This window comes from Gadus morhua, chromosome 8, assembly GCF_902167405.1.
Source record: "Gadus morhua chromosome 8, gadMor3.0, whole genome shotgun sequence".
Taxonomy (NCBI): domain Eukaryota; kingdom Metazoa; phylum Chordata; class Actinopteri; order Gadiformes; family Gadidae; genus Gadus; species Gadus morhua.
Genome location: NC_044055.1, coordinates 415,646 through 438,156, shown reverse-complemented (window position 1 = coordinate 438,156; position 22,511 = coordinate 415,646). Strand labels below are relative to the sequence as shown.

The following is a 22,511-nucleotide window of genomic DNA, read 5'->3' as shown; positions in this document are numbered from 1 at the left end:
CAGGATGATACACAGCCCTTAGGAGCGTGCGATCATAAACCTACATGCTATGCTGCATTTGTATCTGGCTGAGTCAACCTGCCATTAAGCCCATTCTTAAAAGTGACATACCGCCAGGTGTGAGTGATTAGCTCTTATCAGAAGTGGGCGTGTCCAACTAGATGTGACTGATAGATGAGCGTTTGCTAGTCCGCTGGTCGGCTGATCTGTCCAGCACACATCTGGTTGGACACGCCCATTAGTGATGCAGGTATTCAAAAGGGCTTTATAGCTAATGGCACTCACCTGGTGGTATAATGTAAACTTTAAGCTGGATTTGGACTATCATCATCTACCACAAATACTCTTGCAGTCGGAGGCGCACACAACACAGCAAGCAGATTCACATGGAAAACGTTCAGCTTTTCAGGAACCAATTTTTATTAATATCATTAATGTGTCATCAGCATCATCAATGAAATGAGTTAGTCTGTTTAAAGCAGAATTGTGTGCATTCCTTGCCCTTCGTTTATTCTCCAACACTTCAGTTCCACAAAGTGAGAGAGAAAAAAAAGGAAGAGTGAAGGGAGGATGGGTGGGGGGGGGGGGGGGGGCTCAGTGGGGGGGGGTGTTGGGGCTGCAGTGAAGGAGAAAACGCAGGGAAAAGACGTCTGACGGAGCAGGAATCTCCCCCTTCACTGGGATATGATTGGTTTTTCCCTTGTGCAAGAAACGACAACAAAAAGTCAAAATGGTGATCTAGAAAATAAGAACAAAACCAAAGAAACAAAAGAAATAAAACGATGGAAACGGATGAGGAGGGGGGCAGGGGGGGCAGGGGGGGCGTTGCTTGCTGGGCTGTGGCTGTTTTGTTGTCGTTGTTTTCTCTTGTTTCCTTTGTTGTATTCGGTGGTGATGTGGTGGTTTATGTTTTTGTTTTTTTTAAATCTTTTTCATCGTTTAGTTCCGTGAGGCGTTGCCAGGGGCCTGACTCCGCCCACCTCGGGGCCTGACTCCGCCCACCTCAGGGCCTGACTCCGCCCACCTCAGGGCCTGACTCCGCCCTCGTCGTCGGAGGTCTGGCTGCTGCTACTGGTCTCGGAGCCTTCGTCCTCGTCCTCCTCGTCCACGTGCGGCTCACTCCTCCAGGGGGTGAAGTGGAGGGTCACCCCCCGCGGCCGCGGCAGCACCCCGTTCCTCTGGAGCCCGCCCCTCTTCAGCTGTCAATCACCCAGAGGGAACCAGTTAGCGCCACGTAGCGTTAGCATGGGGAACAGGGTTAGCGCCAGGTAGTGTTAGCATGGGGAACAGGGTTAGCGCCACGTAGCGTTAGCATGGGGAAGAGGGTTAGCGCCGAATAGCGTTAGCATGGGGAACAGGGTTAGCGCCGAATAGCGTTAGCACGGGGAACAGGGTTAGCGCCGAATAGCGTTAGCACGGGCAACAGGGTTAGCGCCGAATAGCGTTAGCACGGGGAACAGGGTTAGCGCCGAATAGCGTTAGCACGGGGAACAGGGTTAGCGCCGAATAGCGTTAGCACGGGGAACAGGGTTAGCGCCGAATAGCGTTAGCACGGGGAACAGGGTTAGCGCCGAATAGCGTTAGCACGGGGAACAGGGTTAGCGCCGAATAGCGTTAGCACGGGGAACAGGGTTAGCGCCGAATAGCGTTAGCACGGGGAACAGGGTTAGCACCGAATAGCGTTAGCATGGGGAACAGGGTTAGCGCCGAATAGCGTTAGCACGGGGAACAGGGTTAGCGCCGAATAGCGTTAGCACGGGGAACAGGGTTAGCGCCGAATAGCGTTAGCATGGGGAACAGGGTTAGCGCCGAATAGCGTTAGCATGGGGAACAGGGTTAGCGCCACATAGCGTTAGCATGGGGAACAGGGTTAGCGCCACATAGCGTTAGCATGAGGAACAGGGTTAGCGCCACATAGCGTTAGCATGGGGAACACGGTTAGCGCCACATAGCGTTAGCATGGGGAACACCCCATGACCATCGGTTCAGACCACTTTATTAATCCCACTGGGGGGGGGCGGGTAACAAGGAACAACGACTCCTCATGGTTAGGGGGGGGGGGGGCAGTGAATAACGCCTCGGGGACCGAGTGTGAGACCAGGAGACAGGGCGCGTGCCCGTGCTTCACTTCCTGTGACATGATAAAGGGATGCGGCGTTGATAAAGGGATGCGGCGTTGATAAAGGGATGCATGGTTGATAAAGGGATGCGGCGTTGATAAAGGGATGCGGCGTTGATAAAGGGATGCATGGTTGATAAAGGGATGCGGCGTTGATAAAGGGATGCGGCGTTGATAAAGGGATGCGGCGTTGATAAAGGGATGCGGCGTTGATAAAGGGATGCGGCGTTGATAAAGGGATGCGGCGTTGATAAAGGGATGCGGCGTTGATAAAGGGATGCATGGTTGATAAAGGGATGCGGCGTTGATAAAGGGATGCGGCGTTGATAAAGGGATGCATGGTTGATAAAGGGATGCGGCGTTGATAAAGGGATGCGGCGTTGATAAAAGGATGCGGCGTTGATAAAGGGATGCGGCGTTGATAAAGGGATGCGGCGTTGATAAAGGGATGCGGCGTTGATAAAGGGATGCGGCGTTGATAAAGGGATGCATGGTTGATAAAGGGATGCGGCGTTGATAAAGGGATGCGGCGTTGATAAAGGGATGCGGCGTTGATAAAGGGATGCGGCGTTGATAAAGGGATGCGGCGTTGATAAAGGGATGCGGCGTTGATAAAGGGATGCGGCGTTGATAAAGGGATGCGGCGTTGATAAAGGGATGCGGCGTTGATAAAGGGATGCGGCGTTGATAAAAGGATGCGGCGTTGATAAAAGGATGCGGCGTTGATAAAGGGATGCAGCGTTGATAAAGGGATGCGGCGTTGATAAAGGGATGCGGCGTTGATAAAGGGATGCGGCGTTGATAAAGGGATGCGGCGTTGATAAAGGGATGCAGCGTTGATAAAAGGATGCGGCGTTGATAAAGGGATGCAGCGTTGATAAAGGGATGCGGCGTTGATAAAGGGATGCAGCGTTGATAAAGGGATGCATGGTTGATAACGGGATGCAGCGTTGATAAAGGGATGCAGCGTTGATAAAGGGATGCAGCGTTGATAAAGGGATGCAGCGTTGATAAAGGGATGCATGGTTGATAACGGGATGCAGCGTTGATAAAGGGATGCAGCGTTGATAACGGGATGCAGCGTTGATAAAGGGATGCAGCGTTGATAAAGGGATGCAGCGTTGATAACGGGATGCGTCGCTCCCGGTCGCGGTCACCTGCTCAGTTTTCGTCTGGAACTCTCGGAGCTCGTCCTCGGTCAGAGGCAGGAAGTTGTCATCGTTCTCGGGACATTCCTGCCAGCCCATGGACTTCAGCAACCTATCAGAGGACAGAGTTGTGAGCTCAGGGCCGCCGCGCTGGGAGCCACCTGGGACCAGCGACGGCGGTCCAACAGGAACACACAGTCTCCTCCTCCGTAACTATGATCCATCAATATAGTATAGCCTTCGATTCTTTCATGCTTACTCTTTTGTCATTCGATTTATAAAAAGGGCATTTCATTGGAGAGCTCCCAGGTCTTTGGTCTGTCGGCTCGCCAACCGCCCGTCTGACCCAGAACCAAAGGGAGGCCATGGTCTCAGCCCCCCCCCTCCCCCGCTGTGTGCGTGTATGAGTAAGCTGTGATATCAGATGGGGGGTGGAGGTCGTGGTGACGGTGGTCCTCACCTGTGCTCCGCCTCCAGGGAGCTGGACAGGTGCTCCGTGTCCGAGTCGCTGAGGGAGTAGGCCAGGCCGTTCTCGTGGGCGGCCCCCTCCTCGCTGTCGGCCTTGGGCTCCGGCGTGCCGCCGTCCCCCTGGACCAGTTAAGAAGACGTCCATCAGATCCAGACCAGACGCAGCACCTCCCGTCGGCCCCTCTAGGGGGCCGACTCCTCCCGTCGGCCCCTCTAGGGGGCCCGCGCCTCCCGTCGGCCCGCGCCTCCCGTCGGCCCGCGCCTCCCGTCGGCCCCTCTAGGGGGGCCCGCGCCTCCCGTCGGCCCCTCTAGGGGGGCCCGCGCCTCCCGTCGGCCCCTCTAGGGGGCAGCGCCTCCCGTCGGCCCCTCTAGGGGGCCAGGGCCTCCCGTCGGCCCCTCTAGGGGCCCGCGCCTCCCGTCGGCCCCTCTAGGGGGCAGCGCCTCCCGTCGGCCCCTCTAGGGGGGCCCGCGCCTCCCGTCGGCCCCTCTAGGGGGCAGCGCCTCCCGTCGGCCCCTCTAGGGGGGCCCGCGCCTCCCGTCGGCCCCTCTAGGGGGCCAGGGCCTCCCGTCGGCCCCTCTAGGGGCCCGCGCCTCCCGTCGGCCCCTCTAGGGGGCCCGCGCCTCCCGTCGGCCCCTCTAGGGGGCCAGGGCCTCCCGTCGGCCCCTCTAGGGGGCCAGGGCCTCCCGTCGGCCCCTCTAGGGGGCCCGCGCCTCCCGTCAGCCCCTCTAGGGGGCCTCCCGTCAGCCCCTCTAGGGGGCCTCCCGTCGGCCCCTCTAGGGGGCCCGCGCCTCCCGTCAGCCCCTCTAGGGGGCCTCCCGTCGGCCCCTCTAGGGGGCCAGGGCCTCCCGTCGGCCCCTCTAGGGGGCCCGCGCCTCCCGTCGGCCCCTCTAGGGGGCCCGCGCCTCCCGTCGGCCCCTCTAGGGGGCCCGCGCCTCCCGTCGGCCCCTCTAGGGGGCCTCCCGTCGGCCCCTCTAGGGGGCCAGGGCCTCCCGTCGGCCCCTCTAGGGGGCCCGCGCCTCCCGTCGGCCCCTCTAGGGGGCCCGCGCCTCTAGGGGGCCCGCGCCTCCCGTCGGCCCCTCTAGGGGGCCCGCGCCTCCCGTCGGCCCCTCTCGGGGGCCCGCGCCTCCCGTCAGCCCCTCTAGGGGGCCCGCGCCTCCCGTCGGCCCCTCTAGGGGGCCAGGGCCTCCCGTCGGCCCCTCTCGGGGGCCAGCAGCGTGCAGCTGATGGCTGCTCTGATGGTACTGAAGCATGGTTTATGGAGCCTGGTCTACTAGCGTCACGCTGAACCATCAAACCACGCTCAGCAGAGTGCAGCAGCAGACCTTTAGCGGAGCCCGTGGTCTCAGCACCGGCTCAACGCCAGCGGCTCTCAGGTCAAGAAGCTTCAGAATACATTTGTGTCAACCTGCAAGCTTGGAGGAGACGATCAAATAATCCTTGATGAGCCCCACAGTGGAGACCTTTGCAGTCTGACAGCGGCGCAAAAAAAACAAGATATGTTCAATAAAAATCTGATTATCAGCAAGGACCAATAAGTAATCAAACCGTCTGAACGGTTGAGCTCACAGCACTGCCCAACGGTAGGCCTACTGGTCCTACTGGGGCCTACTGGTCCTACTGGGGCCTACTGGCCCCGCCCCAGCGGCCCCACTGGTCCTACTGGGGCCTACTGGTCCCGCCCCAGTGGGCCTACTGGTCCTACTGGGGCCTACTGGTCCTACTGGTCCCGCCCCAGCGGGCCTACTGGTCCCGCCCCAGCGGGCCTACTGGTCCTACTGGTCCCGCCCCAGCGGCCCCACTGGTCCTACTGGGGCCTACTGGTCCCGCCCCAGTGGTCCTACTGGTCCCGCCCCAGTGGGCCCGCCCCCGCCCCAGCGGGCCTACTGGTCCTACTGGGGCCTACTGGCCCCGTCCCAGCGGGCCTACTGGTCCTACTGGTCCCGCCCCAGTGGCCCCGCCCCAGCGGGCCTACTGGCCCCGCCCCAGTGGTCCCGCCCCAGCGGGCCTACTGGCCCCGCCCCAGCGGGCCTACTGGTCGCGCCCCAGTGGGCCCAGTACCCACCTCTCCCGAGGTGCCGGGGCTGCTGCTGCTGGTGGTGGTGTCCCCGGGGCCCTCGTCCTTCAGCGCCCGCAGGAACTCGCTCTTGCGGTCGGGCCCCCGGCGCATCAGCTTCAGCCGGGACGGCACGATGTCGATGGGGGGGGTGGTGCTGGAGGGCTGCTGCTGGGGAGGGAGAGAGGGGGTCAGGGGCGGTATCCATGGAGACACAGGGGCGTCAGGGGCCCTGTATCCATGGAGACACAGGGGCGTCAGGGGCCGTATCCATGGAGACACAGGGGGGTCAGGGGCCGTATCCATGGAGACACAGGGGGGTCAGGGGCCGTATCCATGAGACACAGGGGGGTCAGGGGCCGTATCCATGAGACACGGGGGGGGGGGGTCAGGGGCCGTATCCATGGAGACAGGGGGGTCAGGGGCCGTATCCATGGAGACACAGGGGGGTCAGGGGCCGTATCCATGGAGACACAGGGGGGTCAGGGGCCGTATCCATGAGACACAGGGGGGTCAGGGGCCGTATCCATGAGACACAGGGGGGTCAGGGGCCGTATCCATGAGACACGGGGGGGGGGGTCAGGGGCCGTATCCATGGAGACAGGGGGGGGGTCAGGGGCCGTATCCATGGAGACACAGGGGGGTCAGGGGCCGTATCCATGGAGACACAGGTGGGGTCAGGGGCCGTATCCATGGAGACACAGGGGGGGTCAGGGGCCCGTATCCATGGAGACACGGGGGGGGGGGGGGTCAGGGGCCCTGTATCCATGGAGACAGGGGCTGGAGTATCTATGGATTAGGGCTTGGACTTGAACGCCGGTCATTATCGAGAAATTACGCCCCGACAGGGCGAACAGGACACCGAGGCGCAGCGGAGGTGTCCTGTTCGCCATGAAGGGGCTTATTTTACGATAATGACCGGCGAAGTTCTATACATTATCCCGCTTATTACACGGCTACTTCCCAAAACGAAACAATTTATTTACAATGTATTTGTTACCAGCATTCTTAGTGTTGATCAGCAGAGAAATAGTCCGCCCAAGACGTTGACGTCGTTGCTTAGCAACCGACAGCGCTTGGGTTGATACATATCCCGCTTATTACATTGACAAGTTACCGGACTACGTGCGGAGTGATACCAAAGGCAAAAAGTCCTTTTGTTTACTTTGACAGCGGTCATTATTCATCCGTTGCCAATGAATTATCAAAAATTAATTGACCGCCGGAAGTTGTGAAGCGCCCATGCAAGTGAACGGAACGTTGAAAAGACCCGTGTGATAATCTAATATAATTTGAATATCAAAAAATAAATCAAAATTATAACGATTATTAGGCAGCCCTTAATATTGGAACCTGTTATGGGCAGGCCAAGAGGGAGAGACGTCGGAGAACCCATGCAGTCTATTCATAATATTGTAATCACCACGGAAGAGGCAGTGAATGAAGTATTGAGACAGAGGTTTATTAGAAACCTAATAAACCGTTGGAACACGCAAGACCGGTATCCATAGCAACGCGGTAAACAAACCTCGCAAAGCCCAATCCAGGTCTTACTGAAGGCATTTAATGGTCAAAATATTATTAATAAATATTCAAATATAATCAAATATTAATATAAATAAACAAACAAACTTCCAATAGGATTTTTGGCAAAAGTCAAAGCCCTACTATGGATACAGGAGTGGGGGGGGCAGTATCTATGGACAGGGTCAGGGGGCGAGTATCCATGGCGACAGAGGCAGAGTCAGGGTGACCTTATCTATGGGGACAGAAGTATCCATGGAGACAGTATCCATGGAGACAAAGGGAGTCAGGGGTATCCATGGAAACAGAGGGAGTCAGGGGTATCCATGGAGACAGAGGGAGTCAGGAGTATCCATGGAGACAAAGGGAGTCAGGGGTATCCATGGAGACAGAGGGAGTCAGGGGTATCCATGGAGACAGAGGGAGTCAGGGGTATCCATGGAGACAGAGGGAGTCAGGGGTATCCATGGAGACAGTATCTACAGCGACAGAACAGTGGCCAGACATGACCTACCCCCCCGCCTCAAGATGTCTTGGGGGTTTGGGGGGGGGTCCTCACCTCTTTGGGGGTGCTGTGGGGGGCCGTGCTCGGGGGGGCTTTGGGGGGTCCTCACCTCTTTGGGGGTGCTGTGGGGGGTTCAGGGGGGGGGGTTCTCACCTCTTTGGGGGTGTTCTGGGGGGTTGGGGGGGTCCTCACCTCTTTGGGGGTGCTGTGGGGGGCCGTGCTCGGGGGGGCTTTGGGGGCGGACACAGGGCTGGTGAACAGGGCTTCCCGCCCCCCCAGGTGGGGGCCCGGTTTGTTGCCCTCCCTCCCGCCCGCCTTCCACTGAGTCTGGAACACAGAGCACACGGCCCCCGTCAGCGGGGTGCCCCGGGGCCACACTCAGGCCCTTACAGGGGTCCGGGGGGGGTCCGGGGGGGGCATGGGGACAGGTTACATCATGCTTCACGTGACGCGGGGGAACACGTGCATGTTTAACACCGCCGCACGGTTAACGAGGACCAATTATTAAAATGAGGTCCCCAAAAATAAATCTAATGACCTTTGGGTTTAGTTCTATTTAAATAAAGGTCCAACATGTTCCATGAACCCCCTACAGTCCATCTTATTGTACCTAATCACAGGGTACCGCACAGCGGGCCACCGGCCGCGGCACCCCACTACGGCACCCAACTACTGTACCCCACTACTGTACCCCACCGCAGCACCCCACTACTGTACCCCACCACTGCACCCCACTACTGTACCCCACTACTGTACCCCACTACTGTACCCCACTACGGCACCCCACTACTGTACCCCACTACTGTACCCCACCACGGCACCCCACCACGGCACCCCACCACTGTACCCCACCGCGGCACCCCACTACTGTACCCCACTACGGCACCCCACTACTGTACCCCACTACGGCACCCCACTACTGTACCCCACTACTGTACCCCACTACTGTACCCCACTACGGCACCCCACCGCGGCACCCCACCGCGGTACCCCACTACGTCACCCCACTACTGTACCCCACCACGGCACCCCACTACGTCACCCCACTACTGTACCCCACCACGGCACCCCACCGCGGCACCCCACTACGTCACCCCACTACTGTACCCCACCACGGCACCCCACCACGGCACCCCACCGCGGTACCCCACTACGTCACCCCACTACTGTACCCCACCACTGTACCCCACCGCGGCACCCCACCGCGTCACCCCACCGCGGCACCCCACCGCGGTACCCCACCACGGTACCCCACTAAGTCACCCCACCACCGTACCCCACCACAGTACCCCACCACGGTACCCCACCACGGTACCCCACCACCGTACCCCACCACCGTACCCCACCACCGTACCCCACCACGGTACCCCACCACGGTACCCCACCACCGTACCCCACCACCGTACCCCACCACCGTACCCCACTACGGTACCCCACTACGGCACCCCACTGAGGCGGCCTAGTGCAGCGCCCCCTAGTGACACTAAGAGGAACTACACACTGGTCTCCTCGGTCTGCCTCACCTTGGTGGGGGCCGCGACGGGCTTGGGCAGCAGGTTCTTGTACACGCTGGAGCCCAGCATGGGGCTCTTGCTGCCGTTGGTGGAGAGGGCCCCGGCCACGGCGAAGCCCGCCAGGAAGGCCGTGCTGGGGTCCTCCTTGGAGACCTTCTTGATCACCAGCATCTTGGAGACCATCTGCTTCCCACTCGGGGGGTTCTCTGGGGGACAGACAGCAGGGGAGCAGGAGGACTGAGCTGGGGGAGCAGGAGGACTGAGCTGGGGGAGCAGGTGTCATGCTTCACTGCTCAGAGGACCAGGTCCTGGGACGCCAGTACAGGGTCCTAGTCCCCATTATACCAGCGGGCATTGATGAACTGTAATCAGAGTGTGCTTTGAGTGCTCTCCTCACCCCAGACTCCAGCGCGGGGGGCCGGGGCCCTGACCTGGGGTCCGGGTTTTCCAGTTGTTTCAGGGTTGAGGGAGGGCTGGGGACAGAGGCATGATGTTCAAACACAAGCCCGTCGTACGTCACTGTTCAGGGGTGCAGACGGGTGGTAAGGGGCCGAGGGGTGCTCAGCGCCCAGGCCCCTTCCTGGGCCCAGGCCCCTTCCTGGGCCCAGGCCCCTTCCTGGGCCCAGGCCCCTTCCTGGGCCCAGGCCCCTTCCTGGGCTCAGGCCCCTTCCTGGGCCCAGGCCCCTTCCTGGGCCCAGGCCCCTTCTACTAAACACAGAGTGTAAGGGAACCATCAAAGCCGTCAGTGAGTCCAGACCTGCTGTACGACGCGGGGCTAACAGTAACAGTACTGGGCCTCTGCCTGAACCAGGGGTCCCCTCTCAGGGGTCCCCTCTCATCTACTGAACCAGGGGTCCCCTCTCATCTACTGAACCAGGGGTCCCCTCTCATCTACTGAACCAGGGGTCCCCTCTCATCTACTGAACCAGGGGTCCCCTCTCATCTACTGAACCAGGGGTCCCCTCTCATCTACTGAACCAGGGGTCCCCTCTCATCTACTGAAGCAGGGGTCCCCTCTCATCTACTGAACCAGGGGTCCCCTCTCATCTACTGAACCAGGGGTCCCCTCTCATCTACTGAAGCGTTGTGCCTCACTTGGGCTCTCCTACACAGCCGTCCTTCTGCTTTGCTACATTTCAAATATATTAATTCGAAATGATTCATTTTTTAAGAGTAGCAAGAGCAATAATTACGACATTGAAGTTAAGTCTTTAAAACACCCAAACGTCTCACCGATCACAATCTAAAATGTCCTTCAATGAAGGCGAGGGCCTTCTTCAGTGACCCGAGGCTGGCGCGCGTCGCCGTGGCGCCCCAGAGGACACCTACAGTCCAACAGCGCGGTGCGTATGGACGGGGTGTGAGGGTCCGGCTCCCATCGTACAGCGCTGGCGCCCGACGACTCATTATGACGACGGTACAACAAAAGTATCACACGGTTGTCATGGGTGGTAACCATGGGGATAACACGCCCCCCCTCGTTCCGAGAACTCAAACCAAAACACTTTATGTGTATCTCAGAGTTTGATTCCACCTGAACAGTCGATTCAATGCTCTCCAGGTTTAACGCTAACCGTATCAGCCACATGATGACGGGAATAAAGCAGGCTGCTCACAGAGAGTTCTCCACGCTGCCTGGGGGTGGAGCTAGCAGACAGGGGGCGGAGTCATGACCCGCTCCACGCTGCCTGGGGGCGGAGCTAGCAGACAGGGGGCGGAGTCATGACCCGCTCCACGCTGCCTGGGGGTGGAGCTAGCAGACAGGGGGCGGAGTCATGACCCGCTCCACGCTGTCTGGGGGTGGAGCTAGCAGACAGGGGGCGGAGTCATGACCCGCTCCACGCTGCCTGGGGTGGAGCTAGCAGACAGGGGGCGGAGTCATGACGGGTTTGGGGGGGGGGGGGGGGGGGGGGGGGGTCTACTCACGAAGTCCTCCTCCACGAACTTGAGCTTGTCCTCCTTGCGTTCCTCTCCGGGGAACTTGTCCTGGAACGCGGCGCCCTTGCGGGGGTGGAAGTTGCCGTTGCGCTGCCGGTGCCCCCCCTGCCTGTCCCGCTCCCCCCCCACCCGCTTGGGGTGCCGTCCCGGGGGGTGGTGGGCGTCCTGGCCCCCCCGGGGGGCGCCGTGCCAGCCGGGCGCCTCCTTCCAGCACGACCCCCCCGCCAGCCCGCCGTGCCCGCCCTTGGCCACGCCCGAGTCCACCGAGTCGTGCCTCAGGAGCAGGGAGGGGGGCTGCCAGCCGTCGCCTTCACCACAACAACAACAACAACAACAGGGGCGTTAACAACAACCAGCCTCCAGGGTTCATCAGTGACAGACACGTGGCCCACAGGACGTGGGGGGCCCACAGGACGTGGGGGGGCCCACAGGACGTGGGGGGGCCCACAGGACGTGGGGGGGGCGCTCACGTCCCCACGCCATGGTGAGCCCTTCTGTATCAACCACATCGCTCTGCTGCCGCCATGGCAACATGGAGCGGCAGCATACCAGGGGTGTGGGGGTGGGGCTACTGGGGTGGTGGGGGTGTGGTTGTACTGGGGGTGGTGGTGGTGTAGGTGGTGGGGGTGTGGTGGTGGTGGTGGTGTAGGTGGTGGGAGTGTGGGGGGGGTACTGGGGGTGTAGGTGGTGGGGGTGGTGGTGGTGGTGGTGTAGGAGGTGGTGGTGGTGGTGGTGGTGGTGTAGGAGGTGGTGGTGGTGGTGGTGGTGTAGGAGGTGCGGGGTGGGGGTGTGGTGGTACTGGGGGTGGTGGGGTTGGTGGTGGTGGTGTAGGAGGTGGGGTGGTGGTGTAGGAGGTGGGGGGGGTGGTGGTGGTGGTGTAGGAGGTGGGGTGGTGGTGTAGGAGGTGGGGGGGGTGGTGGTGTAGGAGGTGGGGGTGGTGGTGGTGTAGGAGGCGGGGGGTGGGGGTGGGGGTGTGGTGGTACTGGGGGTGGTGGGGTTGGTGGTGGTGGTGTAGGAGGTGGGGTGGTGGTGTAGGAGGTGGTGTAGGAGGTGGTGTAGGAGGTGGTGTAGGAGGCGGGGGGTGGGGGTGTGGTTACCTGCAGGCGCCCTCAGCGGTCCGTTGTTGAAGAAGCCGTCAGAGGAGTTGTGGCGCCGGCGGCTGGCGGGCCCCCGACCGCCGCGCTGCTGGGGCTCGCCCTGCGGCTCATGGCTGGAGGACTGAGGGGGGGGGGGGGGTGGTTAGATCAGGGGGTGCTTCTACTGGTGGGGTCACCTCAGGGGGCCGGTTAGTGTCTGCTCTGGGGGCCCCAGGGGCCCGTTAGGTCAGGGGGGTGATCTACTGGTGGATCCCATCAGGGGACCCGTTAGGTCAGGGGGGTGCTCTACTGGTGGATCCCATCAGGGGACCCGTTAGGTCAGGGGGGTGATCTACTGGTGGATCCCATCAGGGGACCCGTTAGGTCAGGGGGGTGATCTACTGGTGGATCCCATCAGGGGCCGGTTAGGTCAGGGGGGTGCTCTACTGGTGGATCCCATCAGGGGACCCGTTAGGTCAGGGGGGTGATCTACTGGTGGATCCCATCAGGGGACCCGTTAGGTCAGGGGGGTGATCTACTGGTGGATCCCATCAGGGGACCCGTTAGGTCAGGGGGGTGATCTACTGGTGGATCCCATCAGGGGACCCGTTAGGTCAGGGGGGTGATCTACTGGTGGATCCCATCAGGGGACCCGTTAGGTCAGGGGGGTGATCTACTGGTGGATCCCATCAGGGGCCGGTTAGGTCAGGGGGGTGCTCTACTGGTGGATCCCATCAGGGGACCCGTTAGGTCAGGGGGGTGCTCTACTGGTGGATCCCATCAGGGGCCGGTTAGTGTCTGCTTTGGGGCCCCAGGGGCCCGTTAGGTCAGGGGGGTGATCTCCTGGTGGATCCCATCAGGGGACTCTACAACCCAATACCCGGAGGTGCTCCTGGCCCTCCTTCTGACGTGGTAATGCCAACAGTTGGGTCGAGAGGAACCCAAGCAGCCCAAAGCCACCAAATAATTCCATTTGTGAAACTAGAAGCTTGCTGAACTTGATGATTGTCAAAATTATAATTCATTTCAGCACGATATATAAATATATAGATATTGTATATATATCTGAAGTATAATGAATAAACAAGGTATACGCGTTGGTATTGTACAACGGTAGAGACATTAGTGAAAGTAAAACCTGTAACGATACTTATAACAAAGGCCATTAGACACATACTGACCAGAGGGTAAAAAACATAAAACCTGTGGGTTCAAGGGTGCATCACGAGACCAAGGTGAATCTCTTACTAGTGCCAACCACATATTGCCTTCACATCATGCTCAAACATCTGGATGCCTATAAAGTTTCACCTGCGCATTTACAAGGAGGTCACTAAACATCAAAGAACTACACTAAATGCATATGCAGGGCAACAATATAAAAAGATAGGATTATGTGATTTGCACGCACCCACATGATGCATAATATGAATAACTATACATGATTATTCCTATCAGCTGATGAGTGCCTTCCCGCAGAGTCCGTGAGCGGGCCCAGCCGGCTGGGATGGGATCAGTGACTCCCGCACATCCTCTGATGCGTTCAATCCACAAGAAACGGTTCGGCAGGAAAGAACCGGAACAGCGAGCCTTCGGGCGTGCTCTTTGCGGGCGTGCTCTTTGCGGGACACAGATTGTGGATTCTGTTGATGTTAGCATTAAATCAGTTTGTCAGTCTGTAATCTGGGGCCATGACTACCGCCTGGGGTTCATAATACTGTCGCTTCTGTTCAAAGCAATCAAAAAGGCTAAACTATTTTCTATGATTACGTCTCTTGTTCTGTACGTCTCTTCATGCTCCCTACATTTAGTCGAAAGCCTTTCATTAATTAATACTACTTACAGTTTCCTCAATGTGTTTTTTATTATTCAACAGAAGAACACTATTGGGCTGTTTTTCCACAGTATTTCTCCCAGGATAATCCAGTGAGGGCTGCAGCAGAGGGCGCTATGATGCATAATAAATAGCATTTAGGGCAGTGATACTAATTTGTTGATGTGAGATGTTTGGTTAGTTTTGTTCTTTGGGCCCTGCTGACTGCAGTGGCACTCGTAATCCAGCGGGGGCGCTGGTCCACTGCGTGCTGCATGTATGGGAAACCCTGACAAGAGTCACAGTGAGGGAATGAATGGCTCTCCGACCGGTCAAGATTCAGACCGGTAGGAATACACCGAGCACCTGCACAAGGTCAGACAATGGCCGATGGATTGATTGACCACTTAGCGGGTCAATCAAGCCACGCCTGCATGCATTGGCCCCTTGAAGGTAAACGTCTGAACCAATAGGTCCTCATCAGCAGGTTCAGAGCCCTCCTCCTGCAGCCACAGGGTGACCGACAACACATGCAGAGAATGAGAGGACCTCCAACAAATCCACTAAAGCCAGGCCAGACCGACTCCGGATCCCTAGAAGGGAAACTCGGGAAAAGCTTTCCAAAGAGAAACAAAGTGGTGTGCATGTGAGGTTGTGCATCCACTGCGCACAACACTCTGAAAGCATGGCACTCCTCCCTGACACACACCCATAGTATTATCTATCCATCACACACACACACACCTGTGTGGACACTCCCACTAGTGAGGTTACCAGTCCCAGGGCAGGTATGGAACTGGCTGCAATAGGAATGTACAACTTTTAAAGTGAAATGCTTGTACTCTGATGTACGCATACTGTAATTATATCGATTTCTACTCGCCATCTATCCTCTGTTTCTTTTAATACCAGCCATGCAAAGTGATACACGATGCATGCAAGATGCTTATGGTAAAAAGGTTGCCTTGGAACCAAAGAGGAGAATAAGGGGAACTCCAGTCAAACCAACCACGATCATCCACACCCGTCATCCCAACCAACAGGTTTATGCCTTAATGATAGATTGTCTTCGCTTCACATACACCAAGATATGGCCGTTGTCGTGTTAAATATGTCCCCTTAATTGCTATATATTTTGTAGAAAGTACTTGTGTAATAGTGTCATGTTCATTGGGAGGATCTAAAGTACTGGTTTCTTGTATTGATAGTTTAACTATCAATGTCTTTAAATTAGTTATGCTATGCTTACAGTTAATTACTAGCAGTAATTTGCATGAATTGCCATATGCACCATTAGACTGAATTCATGACACAGCATGCATGAACCGACATATCCACACAACAGACACACTGTTTCTACATCTTGATTTTGTAACCCACACAAACACACACAGCGGGAGCGCAGTCACGTACCTTGGCGGGCTGGGGCGTGGAGAAGTTAAGCCAGGCAGGGACAAAGTCATGCTGCGCCATTGAGGTCCAGTGTTTCCGGTCAGTGGATCGAGGCGTCAAACCTCATGGCCAGGATCTGAGAGAGTGGATAGACCACCGTCATTCAACAGAAAGCCTCAACACGGGAACAGATGACACCGCTCACCTCCCCCTGAGTTTCTCTTTATTGGGGTTCACCGCTTTTTGTCTTCAAGAAACAGAAAGGCCTTCCTTTGGCCTTGGGTGTCTATTGTTAGAGATCAGTAATAACCTCAGGCCTGTGTGGTGGACGACCTGCGGACAGCATGCCAAGTGTCTGGTCTCTCATAATAAAAAGGATTGCTCTGACAGAACCAGCGCAGTCACCCGTGTTGCAGGTGGTGCCTGTTGTGTGTGTTTCAGATCGGGGGCTACGTCTGGGCCTCTCTGGGGCTGGAACCACCTCTCTGCACATTAGTGCATTTCTACCGATATCTTTCTATGGCCGTTATGCGTCTTTATGGAGGGGAGAGGGAGTGGGCAGCCCGGGGGCTGGTTGGAGCCCCCCTACCCGCGCTCATCCTTACCCCAGAGTCTGTGGCTCTGAAGTCCTCTGCCCGCCCCCGGCGCTGCTGCTGCTGCGGGGCTTGATCCCGAGGGCCGCGGCCGACTCCCCTCAGAGCGCGTGCGCCGACAGGCGAGGAACACCCAACCTCCGACTGCTCTGTCCCGACTCCTCCAGGACAACACAGCCCCTTCCCCAAGAGGCAGACCCCAACGTCCAGGGTGGAGCTCCTGAGTCTGGTCGGGAAGGCTCCGCGGGAATGATCTGGAACGGGGCTCCAGAGGAAGTGGGCCTGGGGGGGCGGCTCAAGGAGCAGAGGTGTCCAACGGTTCCGGAAGTGCCTGATTGCAAGTGCGTTCTTTTTCTTCTGATTGATATATCCAAAGGTGATTTGCTTCTTTTTGGCGTGGTGTGTGAGCGCTAGCGTTGTGGCGAGGTGGTCCCGGTGGGAAGGAGCCCTAACTCATGTCAGCCAGTCGCCGGCTGCTCCTTCAGGCCTTTGGTGATTTGGGTTGTATGGAAATGGACTGGAGGCTTGTTTCACCAGAACAGAGCCCTGCAGGAGGCTTTGCTATGGCCACCAGCCAGGGAGAGGGAGGGGGGGGGGGCAGGGGAGGAGAGTGTAGGGGGAGAGTCTTCTCCTGCCACCAAGCGTGCCAGACTCCGGTCGCCCGCTCTCCTAACGAGGCATTGTGAGATCCAGCCAAACACAAAAAGGAAAAAAAAAAAAGGGAGACAGGTTGGAGGACAGTCTTTCCGTTAGGATGGAGATCACCGATGGACGACCACGGCTCACCTCATTGGCTGATTGAAAAGGGGCGGCCCCGGGGATAAAGAAAAGAAAGCTCCGGGTCTTGCGGTCACATGACAGGAGAGGTAGCCAGAGCCGCCGTTACATCGCCGTCATCTTGCGTCTGGGGTTAGTGGAACTGGTTTCCTGTGGGCCGATACATTATAATGCCTCGTCTGACGTGAGGCGCTTTACATTCACATCGGTTAAACGCTCGCTCCACGGCCCTGTGGTATCCGATCCACCCAGAAGAGTGCAGCAGTTCAGATTTCATAGATCAGACAAGCTGGAGCTGCAGAACGGTCAGGTCCCTCGCGAGGCGTCAGGGATCATAGGACACATGTGATGCCTCTATGTTTAATGGTTAGGACCAACGCAGCCAGGTAACTTGCAGAATAAGAGCAAAACCTGCGGTTTCTCTTCTAGAGAAAGGCAAACCAGGGGAGAAACCAAGCATGGGCGCCTATATCCGATCCTCCCTTTGGGAACCAGTGTTGGTGCGTGTGGCCGGGGGTCAATCCTCGCTGGAGCCGAGGGCAATTATTATCTTGTTCTTGTTGAACTTTCAGTACAGGAACAAACCATACCTGCAAAAGGAATTAAACAAACATGAATGTTTGGCACTAGACACAAGTTAACACATCAAATGCCAGATATCAGAAGGGGTAAATAATAGTCAAGTCATAAATAAATAAGAATACACTGATTGTATGAAGACTTAGATTTCATGCGAGAGATCCCTACAATGGCTTAGGGGTTGAGGACTGGTACATATCCTACTTTCAGAGGTGATTCTAGGACTTCTAAATCAAATATTCATTCCAGTTTAAAAATATCCTCCACACACAAACACTTTCTTCGACAACATCTCTAACGTCACTGTCACGCATGTTAGACAGGCTCCGGTGCCCACAACGCTGCACAAAACCAGAGAACACAACACAGTCACAAAACGTATAAAAAAATACCTGAGCCTGCCAATAAATCGTAAGGTTGTTATTAGTCAGAATACGGTTTCCCCTACAGCGAAAGCTTACAAAAGGGCTCCCCTCAAACAATTACATAACGACAGTACGTTCGACGTAGCCATTGGCTGAATAGACGCACTGCTCATGTTATCAAACCGTGCATTTAAAAGTGATTTCATCAATTGCATATACAATATATAATCACATTCATGGAAATGCATCGGCAACAACACAATATCATGTCGTTTGAGTAATGTTTGAACGCCCAGATGTGCGCGTCGTTGGCAACGCACGTATTCACAACTAAAACACAGCACAACGCTGGCTTTAGGTTAAATGGCATGTATGCAAAGCAGAGCCATTACATGCGGATAGAAAATGCAATAGCTGGCGCTCCTAGTCCATGATAGAAGAGCCAGGGCACGTTAATGAGATCCTCTCTACTCCGCGTTGATGCTAGCTCAGGCTGCTTAGTTCAGGTTAGCCGATAGCTAGCGATGGTTAGCCGATAGCCAGCGTTATATGGGTCAGTAGCCCGTGCAACTAGTGGATGTGTGAAGTTAATGAACCACGCATGATACCTTATCCATATAAAAACGCATCGCTAACGTCTATAGCCAAGTACACCGACGCTAGTAGCGATGGTCGCACATAAACAACAGGGGTAAACAGACCTGCTCTGGTTGGAACAACACAGTTTCAAAATGGCTACCCTAGCAGCACACATCCATCAGCCCGCTAACGCGTCCAGCTAACTGGCTAGCGTGTGTAATTCGTGACGATGCTACCAACGGCGTCTGGGGGAAACGGTTACAACCAAGTGTGACTGAAAGGTACGAAATGACTTACTACGGTCACGGAGAGGTATCACTCTATTCAAACTTCGTCGGCTGTGAGAGTCTCTGTGGACGTTTGTTTGGGTTTAGAAGCGCTTACCGCTGGCGCTGGCACTGAGCGATTCGAATAGCGAAGTAGAGGTGCGTTCAGGGGCGCTTACGATTATGCAACATAGATGACACTACGACGGGATTCGAAGCATATCAACGCAAAAATAGCATCTGGAAATGTCAATTCATGCGAGTAAAACAAAATAGTTTACTTGTGAGCTGTTGTATGGACTTATTTGGAAAAGTGTCCCTCGTTATTTCCTAGAGCACGTTTGTCTGATCACAAAAGTTCCTTTTGAGATCTTGAATACTACTCATTGCCCTTCCCCGCCATTGCCAGCCATGCCAGTCGATTTCAGAACCAATTGTGTTCATGGATAAGAGAGGGGCGAAAGTAAATCAATAACCCATCGAATAGATTTGCGTTGACAGGACGACCTTTGTAGTTGTTTGGTAGCGACGGCTTTAATTCATGGTCATAGATGTAACTAATTGGCACCGCTAGGGAAACGACACAACGTGTAATTAAAGGGTAACGTTAACTCTTGCTCTTGTGTCACTCATTACGTGTTTCGTTGTTGTATTGTAGCTACAATTGCGACTATCATGCTTTCATTTGACGCTAGCCACATCGATTATAGTAGCTGAATTATAGTTCAGAGCAAAGTGTTTCTATCTCAATGCAATGCTTCTAATCAACTTCATATTCAGTAACATCGACATGTGAATTCTTTCTCCGCAGATTTAAAATGATGCCATCTACATTGATAAGACGCATAACCCAGGGGGTAATGAAGGGAAATTGTTATTTTCATCAACATTTCTAAACAGTAAGTTGCAGAAATGATTGATTAACAATACATAATTGTATTTAATAGGGTCTTCAAAGGAGAAGTCTTCAACAAATCCTAAGACGATCAAGCACTCTACGAGAAACACAGACGCTTCTTTCTCGGTCACCACCAACATTGATCTGCAGACAGTCCTCAACTGACAGGTTCCTAAACGCCCGGCCTATCACCTGTCACCCCTCACGCCTCTGTCATGGCCACCGACCTGGTGTCCCCCATGCTAAGGACGAAGCCTTCAGCATGAAGGCTCTCGCCCAGGCCCCGAAGCCTGCCCTCTACCTCGGCCTCTCCGGCCTGCTGCCCTTTGTCTCGGCGCCCCTCTTCATGGCCGCCACAGGCTCCTTCTGTCCCCAGGTGGCGCACGCGCAGGTGGTGTATGGGGCCACCATCGTCTCCTTCCTGGGAGGAGCCCGCTGGGGCTTCGCCATCCCTGAGGGGAGCCCCGCCCGACCCGACTGGATGAACCTGGGCAACAGCGTGGTCCCGTCGCTCATCGCCTGGCTGGCGCTGCTGTGCAGGGACAACGTGGCGGAGGGAGCGCTGCTGGTGCTGATGGGGCTCGGTCTGTCGCTGCACTACGACCTGACGCTGCTGCCCGGGTACCCCGCCTGGTTCAAGGCCATGCGGACCCTGCTCACGCTGGTGGCCACGTTCTCGCTGGTGGCCACGCTGGCGCTCAAAAAGTTCAGGCACAAGGAGGAGGCTGTCACAGAGCCTCAGAGCTGACCGGTTGGGTTCTGATTGTTTTCATCTTGATTGTCAAGTCTATGTTTGTGTTCCCAAAACAAGTTGTACAAATCACCTTGCTACTAGGGATGGGGGAAATATGTGCAGAAGCAAAACATAAGAAATGCTGGTGGAAACACTACACATCAGGCAGGTACAATGCAGCCATCCTCAGCTCTTTAAGGACACGTTTGTTTCATAACACAAGTGAATGGATCTACAAGAAGGCACACCCATCGTCTCGGTTGAAAACTTTCATTCATGAAACTTTACTGTCAAACTGAGACTGTGAAATAAAAAAAATAGACTAACATTTCTGCGCGAACTTATGTTTGGCTTTTAAGTTAACTTATCACTGAGCAGAGAAACTACGCTTCATAACATTAATTAAATTTCCCAATTCACCCTTAGCTTCAACTTGGCCACAGAATGTGTTCATAAAGTGAGTGCAGCTCAGGTTTCACCTTGGTCAGGTTAATTGATAAACCAAATACCACTCTTATGTGTAATTCTCAATAGACATGGAAGCTGTTCAAGAACTTAGTGGTTGATCAAATGACGGGGCCAATAAATCCTGCTAATAATTAATGAGGACAGACCTTTGTAGTGAAATATACTGCACATTTTCTCCAGAGTAAGAAAACAATACACTTCAAGATTGTTCAGGTCAGGTTGAAATGAAGAAACCCACACATTAAGTTAGGATAGAAGTGTTAAAAAATAACTTAGACACTCATTTACAGTATGGGATTAATTATACATAGAATAGAAACATAAAAGTGGTGAACCATTGCATTTAAATGTTTACAGGTAATATGGATTGCCAAAAGGTCCAAAGCAACACTAGCGGGTTCTGCTGTCAAGTATTATTTTGATGGCCTTTTGGATCATTTCAAGTTTCCTCCTTAAGACAACGTGATATATAGCTATTGTCATGTACGTACAAGACTGCTCTGTGTGTGTGTGTGTGTGTGTGTGTGTGTGTGTGTGTCTCACAATGTTGGGTTTTTGTGCCATCTCTGCTGCCAAGGCTCATCTTTATCTCTAAAGTGTTCCTCCAGTGTGCATAAGTAACCAATTTATTCACCCTTTCAGTCATTCATTATTCTATTCATCCTTTCATTCATCGAATCACAATATTGTCGACCGAATGGAGCACAAGCACTTTACCCTGGTCGTAGTAAAGTACTAGTACTTTAGTTTGGCCCTGGTCGTAGTAAAGTACTAGTACTTTAGTCTGGGCCTGGTCGTAGTAAAGTACTAGTACTTTAGTTTGGCCCTGGTCGTAGTAAAGGACTAGTACTTTAGTTTGGGCCTGGTCGTAGTAAAGGACTAGTACTTTAGTTTGGCCCTGGTCGTAGTAAAGGACTTGTACTTTAGTTTGGGCCTGGTCGTAGTAAAGGACTAGTACTTTAGTCTGGGCCTGGTCGTAGTAAAGGACTAGTACTTTATTCTGGGCCTGGTCGTAGTAAAGGGCTAGTACTTTAGTACTCATACTTGAGGGCTGGAACTAGCGGTGTCTTCAGTGTGTGTACGTCTGTGTTTGTGTCGTCAGAGTTTGGGATCGATTGCAGTGCGCCTCAGCATTATCCCGTTTTCCAGTTTCAGCTCGTTTCAACATCACAGTTTAGCCAAATCAAAGTTGAAAGTTATAAACGGGGTCAGAGAAAATAAAAACACCAAACCAAAAGAACCCATACCATAAAAACTGAAATGTTTGTGGGATCATCAAAGGCTCCCGCCCGCGCGGGCGACTCCCCCAGCGTGGTTTCCAGTCCGGGCGACGACACTAATCTGCACCTTGTCTGGATCAGATAAGAAGGAGTGCGGCCCGTCTACATCCAACGCTACTTCCTCGTAGTAAGTTAAGGATTCCCAATGCAGTCCTCAGTCCGATCGCACGGGAGTGGTCCCTCTACCCCCCCCTGAAGGGGTCTGGGGGGGGGGGGGGGGTCAGGGGAGTGGTCCCTCTACCCCCCCCTGAAGGAGTCTGGGTGGGGGGAGGGGGGGGTCAGGGGAGTGGTCCCTCTACCCCCCCCTGAAGGAGTCTGGGGGGGGGGTCAGGGGAGTGGTCCCTCTACCCCCCCCCTGAAGGAGTCTGGGTGGGGGGGGGGGGGGGGGGTCAGGGGAGTGGTCCCTCTACCCCCCCCTGAAG

General features: G+C 55.5%; 2 protein-coding genes across 8 annotated transcripts; one reads left to right on the top strand and one right to left on the bottom strand.

Moving 5' to 3' along the window:
- Positions 1-396: 396 nt before the first annotated feature.
- On the bottom strand, positions 397-19,174 carry gpbp1l1 (GC-rich promoter binding protein 1-like 1). Of its 6 annotated transcripts, none has more exons than XM_030362877.1 (12): positions 18,742-19,174; positions 16,157-17,511; positions 15,573-15,687; positions 12,368-12,488; positions 11,259-11,578; positions 9,730-9,805; positions 9,342-9,538; positions 8,011-8,145; positions 5,799-5,960; positions 3,728-3,855; positions 3,277-3,379; positions 397-1,199 (listed from the first exon to the last, which is right to left on the bottom strand). In XM_030362877.1, exons 3-12 carry the CDS (start codon positions 15,630-15,632, stop codon positions 1,026-1,028), a joined length of 1,476 nt encoding a protein of 491 aa, XP_030218737.1. In that variant the 5' UTR covers positions 15,633-15,687; positions 16,157-17,511; positions 18,742-19,174; the 3' UTR covers positions 397-1,025. The 6 variants fall into 6 exon arrangements, with proteins under 6 accessions (XP_030218737.1, XP_030218740.1, XP_030218738.1 ...); XM_030362880.1 differs by having other exon boundaries at positions 5,799-5,957; XM_030362878.1 differs by lacking the exon at positions 18,742-19,174 and adding an exon at positions 18,567-18,611.
- LOC115548343 (transmembrane protein 69) lies at positions 18,591-20,671 on the top strand. 2 transcript variants are annotated; one of them, XM_030362890.1, is made up of 3 exons: positions 18,591-18,725; positions 19,522-19,567; positions 19,658-20,671. In XM_030362890.1, the coding sequence occupies exons 2-3, from the start codon at positions 19,529-19,531 to the stop codon at positions 20,354-20,356; spliced, it is 738 nt and encodes a 245-aa protein (XP_030218750.1). In that variant the 5' UTR covers positions 18,591-18,725; positions 19,522-19,528; the 3' UTR covers positions 20,357-20,671. The 2 variants fall into 2 exon arrangements, with proteins under 2 accessions (XP_030218750.1, XP_030218749.1); XM_030362889.1 differs by lacking the exon at positions 18,591-18,725 and adding an exon at positions 19,108-19,311.
- Positions 20,672-22,511: the final 1,840 nt, after the last annotated feature.

What these genes read in the sequence shown, in the direction of transcription:
- gpbp1l1 (XM_030362877.1), bottom strand. Translation starts at nt 15,632, where the DNA reads ATGGCGCAGCATGACTTTGTCCCTGCCTGGCTTAACTTCTCCACGCCC. An exon ending in CCGTCGCGGCCCCCACCAAG is followed by an intron (nt 8,146 to 9,341) that starts GTGAGGCAGACC and finishes TCTGTGTTCCAG; the next exon opens with ACTCAGTGGAAGGCGGGCGG. An exon ending in TCCCTGGAGGCGGAGCACAG is followed by an intron (nt 3,380 to 3,727) that starts GTGAGGACCACC and finishes GTCCTCTGATAG; the next exon opens with GTTGCTGAAGTCCATGGGCT.
- LOC115548343 (XM_030362890.1), top strand. Translation starts at nt 19,529, where the DNA reads ATGATGCCATCTACATTGATAAGACGCATAACCCAGGGG. An exon ending in TAAGACGCATAACCCAGGGG is followed by an intron (nt 19,568 to 19,657) that starts GTAATGAAGGGA and finishes TGTATTTAATAG; the next exon opens with GGTCTTCAAAGGAGAAGTCT.